We start from the raw sequence: 16,026 nt of genomic DNA on the forward strand, positions 1-16,026 counted from the left end.
ACAAGGAGCTCTCTCTCCGCGATATGTTTATAACCGCCATTGAACTTTCATGAGGGGCCAATGGGAAATACCCGACCTGAGGGACTCCTAGAATATAGGTCTTCCGAGAGTCATCTCGGTTCATGGCAAAAATTAGTTCAGGCGAGTCCCTCGTATACTTAAGTCTGAATCGTCGTCCTCTATACGTAAGAACGACACCCTCGAATGGCTTAACTAAAACTATTACCAAGGCAAAAAAATACCAGCTATATTCCATTATTATGCATGACACAGTCTAGCCTTTGGATGAAAGCTATCCATAACTTCCGTTCCAGTTGATTTAGGATGTATTGGAAATATGCTTCAAGCAGAGATTCCCTTATTGTTTTTGCATGGTCGTCTTCAAAATTTTCTAAGAACTTTTGTGCATTAGATCCATCCCTTTTTGTGTATTAGATCCAATCTTCAGTTGACTCGATTTGAAATCTCGGGTGAGTAGAGCCTACCCTGTTCTTTTTGGTATTTTGAAAGGGAAATTCTCTTCGTGAAATTTCATCCTATTAGTGATATTCTAGGTTGGCTCGATTCCCATAACGGTGCATTCCATGTGTTTCTACATTTTACCTAACCCTTATATGAAGGTGCAACTGTGCATTGCAGGTGAGAGCTGGCACGTGCAATGTAATTGTCGTGGCTTACGTTCCTTATACTTTCATCCTGTCTTTCTCCTAACAAGGAGCTTACATTCTCTAGTCCGTGTTCTCCACTTAAGGTTCACTTCCTTTTACAGACATTTTTTTTTTACAGAAATTTTTTGCGAATCACTTTCTCTGCTTTTTTCTCCTGTTTTGCTCTCTTTCGGATTTTTGGGTAGGTTTTCACGCCAAGCTTGTTCCGTTTAGGCATCAGGATGATATTTTTCCGGAATCCTTGTAAAGTATTGAACTTTTTTTGAATGGGTCCTTCACTGTGTCCAGTTTCACATCACCTTGAATACTTATGACTCTAAATCTTTGGATATTGACAGCGGGAATTCAGCTGGTCTATTACCATGGTAAGGAAAATTCCCCGTTTTATTTCCTGGTATCGTTCATATTGCAATTTTTTACCCTTGGATGGTCATATCACATATCTGCTTACTCTCTCTGCATATCTGCCTACTCTACCTGAAAGTAAACGCGTCTAAGCATCCACGTCAGTAGGTGCATCCGCATGGCGATAGTCAAGATAGATTAGGTCAGGTCATCCTTAAACGCCCTAGAGGATCATCCAAGTTTCCCTGCTTCATATTACGAGAATATTACGAGCACTTCTGTGTGGATCCCCCGAACTTTGAACCTTCATGAGTCCCGTAAGTAAAATTTAACGTTGGTTAGGTTACCCCCATACCATACCATACTTGAAGTAGGAAATGTAAAATTTTCTTTCACAGAATGTAGTCATATGGGGTACCAAATGAAAATTCTCGATTATGTAGTATTCTTTAAAGCGGCTCTGACGTTAGAATTCCTTTAAGCGCTTCGATCTCTCACGTGCCATTCTACAAAATTCACGTTTCTATTTCGACCCGTGGGTCCGCGGGTACCGCGTTCAAGGAACGTGAGATCCACAATGGATCACAGTCTCGATCCCTATTTCTTCCGCCTCAGATGTTTATTGAGGCGCAATCTCTGAGCTCCCTTCCTTGATATCCTCAGGCCATTATTTTGGAGGATATCTCTAAGTTAAAGTTTTTCGGGGTACAGAAGGAGGAGAAAAGGAAGAAGTTCTCAAACTGACCAGAGAATTAATTCATTATATTAAATTGTATATTCATGCCAAAATGAAATTAACAAAAAAAAAAACTGAATACTTATGTAAATAGGTTATCAAATTAAGGATGTGTCCCGCGCTAACGAAAGGCCGGTAGCAGCGAACCAACCAAGCTGCAATCCTCATGTCGCTATTATTCGGCTTTCATCGGTCCCGTTGTTGCTTTTTCTTTATCTTCCGAAGACTCCTCGTCATCCAAACTTTCACGTCTTGTCCAACAATCAATTGGAGCCTGTCACCGCTGGCTCGCCTCGCGCCATCGAACATTCTCATCATCAACGGCGCAACAACCGGTATCCAGTCTAGACCTGCCTTAATAAGGAACTGCAGCCATCTCGGTTTTACGCCTAGGTCCATCTCTCACCCTAAAAGCTGTCTGGCGTCCTGACCTACGCCATCGTTCCATCTCAGGCAGGTTCTGCCTCGTTTTCTTCTATTTTCTACCATAATCATCCTCATCCATATGGAACCACCCCAACCTATTGAGCCGGATTTTATCCACAACTTGACGTCATGGTATCGCTTAGAGATTTCTTCGTTATGTAGGCTACGGAATCGTGCATCTTCATGTAGGGGGCTAAAAGTTCTTCGGAGGGTTCTTCTCTCGAACGCGACCAAGAGTTCGCAATTTTTCTTGCTCCGAGGAATACAGGAGGACTGGCAAGATCATTGTCTTGTACAGCAAGAGCTTTAACCCTATGGTGAGATGTTTCGAGGGAAACAGTTTTTATAAGCTGAAATAGATTCTATTAGCGGCCAACAACCGTGCGCGGATTTAATCGTCATAGCTGTTCTCGGTTGAGATTTTCGATCCTAGATAGGAGAAATTTCAACGGCCTCAAAGTTGTAGTCTCCTATCTTCATTATTTTCGTTTGACCAGTGCGATTCGATGTTGTTCTTTCTGTGACTGACGTTGCCACCATATACTTCGTCTTGCCTTCATTAATGTGCGGCCGCTTGCTCGATCTGGATGAAGGTAGACTGTACATATCGGGTGGTTCTTCCCATAATATCAATATCGTCAGCATAGGCCGATAGTTGGATGGATTTGAAGCGGTGAATCACTTTCTCCAGGGCCATGTTAAGACGGCATGTTAGTCTTAGACCGTTATTGATGTTGCTCGCAGCCACTTTTTCCCTCCTCCTCTTTTTACTTGTTTATAGCCTCATGACTGGCGTATTGCATAAATTTTTCTCTCATCAACGGACACTAACTTAACACCAGAGTTGAGAAGTTCCTCGGCTGTTCCAAATCATCAACTTTCTTCAATTTTCGTGACTCATTGGGGACCTCGATTTTTGATAAAGCTTAGCTGGTCGGCGGACAGAACTAGAATGGCGGATTGACAGATTGTTATCATCATCCACTCCTCACTCGTGAAGTTCACCGGCCGTTAATCAACTGTCCACCATGAATAGGTCTCGATGCCGCTACGGTCGGCTTTGAACTTCTGGAGTTCATGTTGCAGTATGTTGCAGCAACATACACAGTAGTGTCGACGGGTCCGGTAGATCATTCTCCTTTGTCACGTCAATTCGCCCGAATGCATTCAATAATGTGGAATATGCGGCGAAATTTAAAGTAATTGCACATTATAGAATGCATTATTCGATCAAATTAATCCCGAAAAAGGCGAATAAAATCCCACTTCCGTCGGGAAGCCGCGGCCTCTACACCTAATTCGTATCTATGGTTAGTCCCCTGTGTTTTCCTCATTAGGAGGAAAGACCTAACGAACCTTAAATAGTCAAACCCTTTACTGTTGTATTCTGGTTTAAGAACACTGGAGAAGGAATTCCATCAACGTTGAGACGCCGGCTTTCCTTAGTTCTTTAGGCGAAGATTCCGGCCTTAATCTTGACCGAAATTTTGAACCATTTTACCCCTTCAGAAAAATTTTTGTTCCGTATTTCTTTTTCGGGTATCGTTTCTTCTCTTGTCAAAAACTTTATAATGATTCGTTGCGGATGGTAACTTTGCGAAAAAAATTATTCACATTGAGTGCAATAGCAGATTAAGAAGAATTCGGCGAAATTCGTTGATAAGCTGCCAAGTCCTTCAAACCTTTCACTTGATAACAAAATTCTCATTTTCCCTCCCGCTCACATATCCTCCCATTATAAATACTCATCAACTAACTTTTCCTCTTTTTCTGTTTTATTCTACAAGTTGATCCCTGTAACAAACGAAATCCATTCTAAATAGTATGTAATGCGAGTGAAAACACCAGGACTGCGACTTCCACAACCAGTTCCAAACGATGCAACTCCCACTAACTTCGGATATCCATTTGTATCTCTAACGAAAAGTGGCCCACCAGAGTCACCTTCACAAACTCCCCGACGTCTTTGTCCGCTAAAACAAATATTCGATTGTTTGATCAACAGCGGAAAGAATTTCATGCAATCCTTGTTTCCCAAAATATGTCCTTGTGTATATCGGAGCAATGATGATAGCTTTTTTGGTTCTGAATACGTTCGAAGTTGGATTTAAAATCGTGGAATCATCCTTCAAATGCAAGGTAAAATGCACTTACTTTTGTTTGACGAAAACCGTCCCCAGCCACTTGTCCATGCTTTCGATCCTTCGAAGAGGTCAGTTTTTATCCCCAGGTTCGGCATCTTAATTGGGTGTATTCGGTCTAAAAGGAGAAAATAGAAAATAAGTATTACTGAGGGAGGTCGCATAATTATGATAATTGATTACCTGTCAATACAATTGAAGGCACTAAACGAATTAGAGCAATATCATTCGCTAGGGTAATTTTGTCCCAAAAAGGATGAGGGGTGAGTTGATATATTTCAACTGTACGAGTGACACGACCATGTTCATATTCGTCTTTTCTGTTCCTGGCGCCTAATATAACAGTCAACGATATTGTGCTATAAATCGATACAACAGTTTAAGGGCTACGTAATGCTTAATTACAAACTTTATTGTACTTTCGATATACATCATTTCAAGAGCTAGTTCTCGGACTAAGAAAGAGAGCAACTGGTTCCCGAACTACCGAATATTCAAATGAAAATTGATTTTTATTTTTAGAAGTGAAAAACTTCTTTAATAAATTGTAGTGAAAATATTATGTACTTATCCAAACAGTGCGCTGCAGTTAAAACCCAATCTGGACTGATTAGTGCGCCACCGCACCAATACTGAGGTTTCGTATAATTTCTTCGAATTTGTAATCCTACTTGGAACGGAAATTCACAATCATCTGCAATTTGTCCCTCATTGATCCGTTCCTGGTAAAGTTCCATCAGTTCTGTTAATTCCCTCGGAATATCTTGGATTTCAGTTTTAAATTGAGTCAACTTCGGGTTAATCTCTGCAATAAAAAGAATATTTTATGATATCAGTTATCAACTTTTTTTGTGTTTGAGTAAGTTATACTTTGATTAAGCTTTTCCGTTCCATTTTTCAATTCATTTGAAATTGAGAAGCTCGTGTTGGTTGCTGTCGTGCTGCTTGCTGGGCTTTCACACTTTGAATTTAAGGCACTAGCGCCTCCTAAAACTAAACAAATAGAAATATAACAAAAAGTTAATATTTTCATTGCTTCTTGCTGGAAATTGTTTGCAAAACAGTCCAATGATCGAGATTTTCAAGTTACTTTTATAGTCGCGTGGCTGTGGTGAAAATTTTCCAACTTTTTCTGATCGTGATAGTAATTTATTGAAATCCAATTAATATCATTTACTGATAGCAATCATTGGTAATATGCGCCAACCAGCAAGAGAAGAGCCAGATACATTTTATTACTCTTTAATGACTCTCTATCGACATCATTGGTTTTAATGATTTCAAATAAACGACAATAGAAAGTGTTGAGGAGAGTTGCTCGATCGAAGAACTAAAAATACCAATGTTGACTTTCAGCGACTCTCTGAGTTGAAAACGCTGTAATCTTGATTTGATGCATTCTAGTGCTTAGATTCTAGCTCCGAGAGAGAGGAGAGTCGTAGGTCTTTCAATGTTTTGATTATGACAACATCGCTAGACTAATCTTTTTCAATGATATATACCTTAAAAGATAGAGCTCTATCTTAAATTACAATATGGAGAAGCTTCACTATTCATAGTACAACCTCCTGTTTGACTGTCCAGAACAATCTTGAACTGTCATTGAATTTCCTAAATCTGGCACACCCTTGGTCCTCCTAAATACCTCGGGTTTTTTTCTAGACTTCTGTTTGTCTACCTCGATCAAATAGAGCATGAGAAAGAGGCATGGAGAGTCAGATTGAACACGGACATCGGTAAAGGGAAGAGATCACCACCATTAAAAAGATTTCATCAAGCTAGCGTTACATCCTTAAATTATTCTCCTTTGCCATTTGTATTCAGAGTTTCGATCATCGTAATTAGATTTACCATTTCTCCCGCGCATGGTCCGGGTGAAGTCGAGAAGTCCTCAAACCACCATATAACTCGTCACTATTTCGGTTGAAACTTTAGTATCGTTTCCCATCGATTTGAATGCTCAGACTACATGACGTGAACGTAACATCGAGGGAACTAATCATACAATTTATTGATAAAGCCAGCCATGCACGGTCAGGCAGATCTGCCAGTCAAGCCTAAGCGGTAGACAGTCCATCCGGCCAACTGTTGGACTGAAAACACCGTTCACGTACCGTCAAGCCGGGCGACACCATGTGTTCAACTCTGGTCCTGAAAGGCGTTGCAAGCATACAAAAAATGCCATCCACGTACAGTTAGTGCTGTCGGTTACGCCGGAAGAGCCCGCAATGCTTCCGCCTGCCAGTTGAATTGGATGCACAATTCACGTATCATTAGTTCAACTCTGGACGTGTAGAGGATTTAAGACGAGAATTTGATGTATTTCTGTTTGTGCGCATTTATAAAAAATGTTGATTAGCGGTAACGATGCAAATTAAATTCTCTCATAGCGTAAACAAACAGCAACTAAAGAAGTATATCAACGGCCTTCAGAACAGTCAAAACTGACAGACAATTGCATCCTATCCACGTTACGGCCGCTGGTCAAATGCGGACTATTCAGACGTAATTGACAGCAAAATTGTCCGTGGATGGGCTTTATCTCCTTTGCGGTCAGATGGGCGAATCGTTTTTTAATTGATCACCGGCTGGCTGAACAGTCCAAACTGAGAGGCTAGCCGGATCCCACCCACGTTCCACCCGCCGGTCAACTATGCTCTGTTCAGACTAACTGCCGTAATTAAAGCAACGTCATATCGATAGCGAATGTCTTCATTTCAGACGTCATAATGGAGAGTTGTGCCATTGTTTCGGGACAACGTCCTCGTAAACGCGAGGTAGCATTTGTTGTCTTTATTGGTTATCCAGCAGTTGAAACAAGATCCTTTTTTCTGAACACTTTCAATATGGATAAGGACATCAGTCTAAGATATCCAAATTGCTCAGTTCATTAAGGTTTTGTTTGTAAAACAAAACCTTATTAAAATCGGTTCAATGTCTGTCTGTCTGTCACAGGCACTTTTCTCAGAAACGGCTATACCGATTGACACGAAATTCGGTGAGAAGGTGGGAACTGTGGACCCCCAGACATCCGGTGAGTAATATCCTCCAACGTTGAGATTTAGGGGGGGTCCCCATACATGTAAAAGGGGGGTGTAAAAATTGTTATAGTCATGCGGGGTATCAAATGAAAGGTCTCGATTAGTACTTTTCGAAGCCAGTCTTAGTTTTGAGATTTATTAAAAAGGCGGGGAGTGGGAGGGGTGCAAAGTGATGATTTCTTTAACGGAGCCATTCTCAGAAACTACCCAACTGAAAAATCTGAAAAAAATCATGAAGCTGCCTCTATACGGTACCCAGGCCCCAAAATACTCTCCATATCGATATCTGTTCAAATTAAGTTAATAATAGTATATTACCATATTTTTGGGAAAATTGAGTAAAACCCCCCTTAAGTTTATGTCAGAGTTATAAAAGTTGGTAGTAGTATAAAACATAAGCATATTATCTCCAAGTTTGATCAAAATCATACTATTAGTAACAAAGTTACAGTAGCTCAAAGTTGCCTTACCGTGTAAATTTACAACCCGAAGTACTAAATCTGATATGCTAAATGCATATTCTTAACGGGCTATGTACAAATGGGATAGTTAAATATACTCACACAAGAAACAAACAAAACCTTTCATACCTGAAGCGTCCAGCTTCCGGTTTCTCGACTTGTTTTCATTTGACTCAGTCATCGGAAGTTCTGTTTTCTTTAAATCTAGTCCTAAACCGTAAATCTAGCAGACTGGAATCCTTTTCTTACAAGTGCATCAAGCTTTTCGTTGCCATCAAAAGTCCTATCAATTCAATTTAGATGGAGGTGATGGAGACAATATGCATTTTAGCATCCCTGTACTACCCTCGTAGACTCCCTCTGGCACAGATTTCTCGCATACATTTCTATTTGATTCCCTTATTTTTACCAATTTCTCTTTTTGAACCGGCGAAAATTCCAAGGCTCCCAGTTATTGACGTCTCAACTTTTGAAACCAGATAGAGCTTTAGTTACCTGAAATCGCTATCTTTTTTGAAAGTGGGGCTTGTAGTTTCGTAGATATAATACTGCGCCCATGTACCACACATGCCGATATGTTATTTAGTTGTAGTCTGTATGCTGCTAACCTTACATCCTAATTGTGTCAGAGTTCCAATAATGCCTGGAGGCAAGTATGGTGTACTCTTCCCGGCACTCGTAATCGGGATAAAACTTATAAATTGACTTTGTTCTACCTTTGACCATCATACTAGAGCTCCACAGATAAGCACAGGTCTTATCATGCCTTGATATATCCAATATTCAATGTGTTGTTTTACCTATTCGTTATGCTTCCCCTTACTCGTACGTCATGGGATTGATTTTTGTGGGACTTTATCGTAAGAGAGCAGAGCTCCCTGGCAAATTTCGAAGAATTTTACTATAAGAACGATACTAATATCATCAGCGTATCTATTTGATTGCCATTCACCCCTTGGTGGGACATAGCACGTCGACCAAGCCTACACACCATCGTTTACGGTTCGCTAAAATGCGCTTCAACTCCATTCTGAACTTCCGAAGACGATTGCACTCATCCATTGTTCTGCACGAAGTACTCTTAGGGCGATTCGTCGGACATATTGGGAGAGTGAGTTCCACTGCATGGCGTTGCCAGCAATGCTTTCTCATCAGACCCCATATCCATGCTCGTATTATATTGTGCTTGATAAGACCAGCAAGTTTTCTTTTGTAAGTAGTGGCGATTGAATTTTCTCTGCGGATATACATGGTCTCCTCACATTAGTGCGTTGCGGTCAGCTTGCTTTGTGGCTTGTAGTATACACTCCAGCCGGTATTATCGAAGTTCTTTGCTATGTTCATTAGGCGTCTTTCTGGAGGTTCATTCCTTCTGTCAGTGTTTCAATTTTTTCACAGGGCCTTCTTATACTTGCTTGTCATCCTTACCCTTTTAAATAGTATGCGTCTTTACTATGTACCTGTCTTTAGCAGGGTTTTAGTTCCACTAATGACACCTAATTTGTCGATGGTTCGATATCAGTATACACTTATATAGCTCACAGCGGTTGCATACGAAATCCGATCTATACTAAGAAACGCCAAATGAGAAATCAACGATTATCTGAAGATTGCGGCTTTTGTGAGGTAATGGCAAAGATGATGAACACTCTAGAGTAGCAGTTGTGTGTGTGTGATCAAATTATCCTCAAAACTCAGAATTAATGTTCGCCAGGCTTTTACCTCGGTCACCCAAATAAGCACCGATGTACATTAGTACCCTTCACAGTTGAATGCTTAATGTTTATTGAACCGTTTTACCGTTAAAAAAAACTAAAAGAAGACACCTATTTAAGAAGCTGCGATGAGAGTTACTGGCGCAGTTATGATGACTTACAAACTGAGTAATTAATTGAGAGTATTTTAGGTACGGTTGGTGGGCCTCTACACGATCCAAACCCACCTCCGGGTTACGACATTAAAAAATGAAGAGGAAAGGTTGAGGGGTATTATACTGGGCGAACTTGTCAGGAATAGAGCAGTCCAGGATGCTTATGGGGGTATGTGACCCCAAGCGCATAAAGGATTATTTAAATCTCACCAAGAGGAACCTCCGGAATATAGTGGGAGTACTCACTGGTCACTGTCGACTATATTACCACATGGGGAAGTTAGAAATATCATTTGACATTGACATTTGCAGGCAATTTCCGTTTTGTAAGGAGTGTGAGGAAACCTCAGTACACATTCTGGGTCTTTGACGCCAATAATTTCTAACATAATAAGTTTGGCGAAAAGTCGGCTGGATTTGTCTAATGAGTAAAATATAATATAAACCATACCACAGGGTATAGTATTGGAAAGTGCAAGGCCGATGTTGAAATGTTGTATGGTACAAGTCATGAAAACATGACGTTCAGATGATTTTCCAGCTATATACAAGTAGAACAGTAAGCCCCTCGAACCTCTTTTATAAAAAAAGCAAAATCTGTCATATCTGCATTGCCCAGCTTCTGGTTTTCGGCATCATTCCATCTGAGATTCCACTATATTACCAAAACAAGGAGATCATTTTTACTTGTCTTATTATCTCTTTCTTGACCTAAAAGTTGCAACTGCAAGCTCATTTGTTTCGGATCTTAGATAACCATCCTATAGAAGAATTAAAACAAGTCGGGAAAGCGGAAACTGGATACTTCAGGTATGAAAGGTGTTGTGTTTTTGTTATATAAAGCCCTATGTGTGTGCATTTGCTCCATTAGTACGTAGCACGTAATATATGCAAAAATTATGTGAGAGTTCCATTCTCGGGTGATGTTGACATTCATAGTCTTGAATTTGCAAAGAAGCGACAAATTTGACCTATTATAGTTTGTTAGTAATAGTGGGATTTCCACGAAACTTGGTAGGATTATGCTCTATATTATTTCGTGGTGTTAAGATGAACTTAGGGGGGGGGGGGGGGGTTTTGCAACCAATTACTAAAAACTATAGTAAGTTACTATTATTAACTTTATTTGGACAGATATCGGTATGGGGGGTATTTTGGGGGCACCATATAGTGAAAGACTCTTGATTTTTTTCAGATTTTTCGGTTGGATAGTTTCTGAGAATGGGTTCTTTAAAGAGATGATCATTTTCAACCCCCGTACCCTCCACCTTTCCAACAAATGCCAAAACTAAGACCTGTTTTGGTCTTTCATGTGATACTCCCCATGATTATATTTCATGAGAAAAAATGGAGACCCGCTTTTGTACGTATGGGGACCTACCCTTAAATTCGACGTAAAAGGGTGTAACTCACTGTATGCGTGAAAGTTTGCAGTTCTCACCTTTCCACCAAATTTGGTGTCAATCGCTATAATCGTCTCCGGGGAAAATGCGTGTGACGGACAGACAGACAGTAAACATTATTACTATCTCCTATTCATGTGCCTGCCTTTATGATTCAGAACGCTGAGTCGTTCAAGCGCGATAAGAAGAAGTTTTAATGGATGGATGACACATGGATCCATTACTAGACATCATAATCAAAAGGAGTGTTAGCTAATTGAAAAGCAATCAATGAAATCCATCGAAAACGTCCAAAACACGAAAGTCAATTTGTAAAGTTATGGAATCTGTACTTCTACTGTACAGACTGTGTTACTGTAATTCGTCGACTTCATGCATACATTTATTCTTAAACAGCTTCTTTAAAATGAGGGAATTCTAGCTTTCTTCTTGTGGCGCACACCAAACCATTGACACTGTGAAATGTATATACAGCAAAACGGCATTTCCGTATAATCCAGCTCATGCGTTGTGACGTCTTTCGATTTCAAACCCTTTATGGGTCATGCCGCCTCAACCACGTATACATGTCTTCGATGTCGATTTTTGGCAATGCTTTTAAGGAGGGTCATCCCGTGTGTCGAATTCGCGGAATCGATTTTTTTTTGCGTCAATTGTATCTAGATATAGTGTAGAATATATGGGCTAAGTGATTTTTTGATATTCGGAGTTGTTCGGAAATTATAGCGTTAAAAACGTGATAAGTCACATGCTAGATTTATGTGGATCGCCGTAATAAAGCGCCTGTTTATCGGTCCGAATGACGTTCGAATCACTTCGCTAAAATGACAAAAATTGAAGCCAAGGCTGTACATGTGTTTCTTCAAGAAACAGTTTTATGAGAGAGTTTTATGGACTAGGTGTAGCAGATTAATGCCCAGTTAAGGTTTTATGGCTAAAAATCGCATTCTACTTTTTAAATGCGTTTTTTTTCAAAACTGCATGTTGAAAATCGGCTTCCCCCATAGCCCAAAATCGATCCAACGAGATTCTTTGAAATTTTCATGACTTATTCGGAACATATTTCTACGGCCCGCCAACTAGGATAATTGCGATTCATTCAGTAGTTTTCTTTTATTCATTGAAGAAGTATGAAAAAACACTAAAATTCACAAAAAAAAAGTTTAACAAGACCCCAAAAATTGCTCTTTTAATATTTGTTAATAATCCTAGTTTGCGGACTGTAGTTAAGTCTGTACCTTAAAATGTCGTTTACTTTTTTCCTTGCGTGGCAGCAGAAAAACGCCTTTTTTGGAGATGGATGCGATCGGGTTGGAAAAATTGCTATGCACGCTCAAGATATTAATAAATTTATGGTGAAAAATTCGTATTTGTGTCTCCATCCAGTTCTTCACAAAAAAAGCCAAAAAAAACGGCCTTCACACAGGATGACCCCCTTAAAATGCCTTCACAATTTCTCGAGAAGCTTGCTCTTCTTCTGATTCACTCCTCGCCCATACTGGAATTGTATGCTCTGGTGCGTCGCCTTACCCTGTATTGAAGTTATCGTTCTTCCTCAATATGTGACCAATCCACGGCCATTTCCGCTTTCTGATCAGATTTGGAAAGCACTTTTAAATTACACTAAGAAACTTAGTTGAGATCTTCACTTTGACATCTTCATAAGAATGTCTCATTCATTATGAATAGAAGATTTTTATGAACAAGGATCCATAAGTTGATCTTCCCTCTTAATCTGTCTCATATTTTCAGTACAGAACTCATGATTTAGGAATAGGAAAACCATGAAAACCTGTTCTTTTAAAGAGTCCAGATATTAACGTTTTTATTTTATTTTCAGGTAAGGCACAGATAGTCGATTTCCTTGGAGTTAACCACGCGGTTATAAATATTTATTCTGTACATCACCAGGTCAGTCAATTAATATCGAAAATTTCCAGATGGCAACTAGCAATTTATTCGTTTATATTTAATTAATAAATAAGCTGCTGCATTTAAGTGGTTTTTGGAAGCTAAGACTTCTTTAGTTTCAACACCAATGTTTGTAATTTGTGGACAAAGTTTATGCTAGTGTTTTTTTGTAGGCTTGATTCAAACAAGTTCAAAACAAATTTGGATATCGTGGATAGATAAGTTGCTTTGCTTAATGTTGCTCTAAATTTAAAGTCACAGATGAAATTATACATTACTAGCTGACCCGGCAGACTTCGTACTGCCTCAATCGATAAATAAAAGACCTAGACTTTTGTATAAAATAATTTTAAAACAAACAAAACGAATCCGTATTTAATAAAAAAGCATATTGTGAAGCATTCCGTCTGCCGATTCGATCAATTTCATTATGTCGTGATTGCTGTTGTTGTGTTTGATGTGCACGAACTCGTTGCATTCTAAGCCTATCTACTTCATTATCACTCACTAAATAACGCAATTCTGACATAGCAATACGACTATTTTCTTGATCTGTCTCTCTCTGGTCATCAGTGCGGTTAGCAAGTGAGGTAGCTCTTCGCACATTTGATTGACTGCGACGACGTAAGTCAGGTCGCCTTCTCCTCGCCATCGTCAATTGTAAATAATCAAATCAAATTTTTCGCTCACTGCTAGTAAAGTGTCACAATCACAAAATACAAAAAAAAGAGCACATTACCTGGAATGTCACTATCAGAAAGAATCGCCAAAGTAAAGAAAGTTCTCGCGCACTTATAGATATCGTAGCGCGATATCCTAATACTTCTTTCCGTGTTCTAAAGTGCAACAGGATGGATTGACATATTAGTTGGTTGTTAAATCTAATGACAAATATTATCGTTGCGTTCAGAAATTTAATTTGTAACAAAACTTAATATGTAGTGTAGGTCTAGGTAGTCTAGTTTGGTCTTGAAATATTGGGTTGGGGGAAAAGAAATGTCGTATTTGTGATCGAAATTTGACGCTTTATTTAACATACTTAGAATTATCCGATTTAAGTCAAACATGCACCGTTTTGTTCCCAAACTTGTTGCCATTTAGAGGGCATCTTCATTATCCCCCCTTATAAAACCCCCCCTCCTTATTTGTAAAAAACTCAGACAGCCAGTTTTCGCAGGCCTCTTTTAACGCCAACTTAGTAGCACCAAGAGCATTTTGCATGGACCGAAAGAGATGGTAATCACTTGGTGCCAGGTCCGGACTATACGGTGGGTGCGATAGGACATCCCAGCCGATCTCCCGTAGCTTCTGGCGAGTCATCAAAGATGTGTGAGGCCGAGCATTGTCCCGGTGGAACAGAACACCATTCCTATTGACCAATCCTGGCCGCTTCTGGTCAATCGCCTGCTTCAAACGGTCGAGTTGCTCACAGTAGAGGACCAAATTGAGGGTCTAGTCATAGTTGAGCAGCTCATAGTGGATGAATCCCTTCCAATCCCACCAAAGAAACAGCAAAACCTTCCTGACCGTCAATCCGGGCTTGGCGATGGTTTGGACCGGCTCGTCGCGCTTCGACCACGATCTTTTTCGCTTGAGATTTTTGTACGGGATCCACTTTTCATCACGTCACCATCCGCTTCAAAAATGGGTCGTGTTCGTTCCGTTTCAACAGTGCATCGCAGGCGTTGTTTCGGTCCAAGAGATTTTTTTCCGTCAACTCGTGTGGCACCCAAACATCCAACTATTTTTGGAATCCAATCTTCTGCAAATGGTTTCAAACGATTTTATGATTTATACCCCGTTCCGGGCCAATCAAGCGAACGCTCATATGCCGGTCTACTTGGGTGATTTCGACGATTTTATCGGTTTCTACGACGATTGACCTACCAGTACGGGGTGTATCTTCGACATCCACTACACCAGAGCGAAATCGATCAAACCAACGCTGTGCTGTGCGAATCGTTACAGTATCAGACCCATAAACTTCACAAATTTTTTCGGCCGCCTTCGTTGCATTTTTACCTCTCAGGTAGTAAAAACGTAAAATATGACGAATTTCTTGCTTGGTGGACTTCATCTTTGACGCGCTATAACTTGAGACTGAAACGTACGATCACAACACTGTCAAAGAGACACTTGTAGCACAGATTGTCGTCTTCAAATCGCCGTATAGTATGATCCGATGCGATAAGTACAACACGAGATATGTTTAAGTGTTGCCGTCTATTGACAAAATACGACATTTCTTTTCCTCCAACCCAATATTTATGGAAATTCAGAGAAGGTTTAACGGTGAGAAACAAAAATACTAAAAAAGGAATTCTATTTTCCAATGTCTTTTTAGAAATAAAAGATTGTCACTTGGTTGCCAAATATTTCTAGTTGCGTTAAAAAATTTGTCCGTTTCATAGCTGTAATTTGAGGTCCGATGAACACAGTGAGTGATTGAACTTTATTGAATATCAATAAAGTTCAAATTGACTCTAAATTTTATTTAGAAAAAAACGTTTATATGGGAAGAAGAAAATTGCTGCTTTTAGGGTTTTACCGGCAATTATTCGATTTTTTCTCACCTTTTAAACCTTCCCTAGACTTCCACGGACATTTCAAAACCAAGATAAGATAAATCCGTTCAGCCGTTCTCGAGTTTTAGCGAGACTAACGAACAGCAATTGATTTTTATATATAGGACAAGATTTAAACCTCATAAGAAAAATCTTTCATTGGAGAAACATTACTTTTTTGCCAAACTCATTCGAACCATTAACTTTCTTTTAAGAAAGTTGCATGTAATGTCTCAGTATGTACGCATTGACATATGAGTGCCGGTGAGAAGATATTCGTTGTAGATAAATCTTCGGCTTTCAGTCTTCATTCGAATTGATTTATTTGAAGATTAAAAAAAAATAGATGCATCAAATCATTTGATAAGAGATGTTTGCTTAGATAGAATCTAATCAAATTCACACCAATTACGAATACAAACTGATAACCTGTTTAAAAATATAATAAAATTAGCCATCA

The 16,026-nt window shown here is 39.6% G+C and overlaps 2 protein-coding genes across 2 annotated transcripts in view; one reads left to right on the forward strand and one right to left on the reverse strand.

Annotated features, from left to right (window-relative positions):
• LOC119653458 (nuclear pore complex protein Nup88) overlaps positions 1 to 16,026 on the forward strand; it is a 339,096-nt gene that overhangs the window by 81,104 nt on the left and 241,966 nt on the right. The gene's annotated exons all lie outside the window — the stretch shown is intronic.
• On the reverse strand, positions 3,946 to 5,363 carry LOC119653459 (brachyurin-like). Its single transcript, XM_038058070.1, has 5 exons — positions 5,187 to 5,363; positions 4,884 to 5,121; positions 4,500 to 4,675; positions 4,330 to 4,434; positions 3,946 to 4,260 (listed from the first exon to the last, which is right to left on the reverse strand). The coding sequence occupies exons 1-5, from the start codon at positions 5,347 to 5,349 to the stop codon at positions 3,956 to 3,958; spliced, it is 987 nt and encodes a 328-aa protein (XP_037913998.1). The 5' UTR covers positions 5,350 to 5,363; the 3' UTR covers positions 3,946 to 3,955.

The sequence above is a fragment of the Hermetia illucens genome, chromosome 4, assembly GCF_905115235.1.
Source record: "Hermetia illucens chromosome 4, iHerIll2.2.curated.20191125, whole genome shotgun sequence".
NCBI lineage: Eukaryota > Metazoa > Arthropoda > Insecta > Diptera > Stratiomyidae > Hermetia > Hermetia illucens.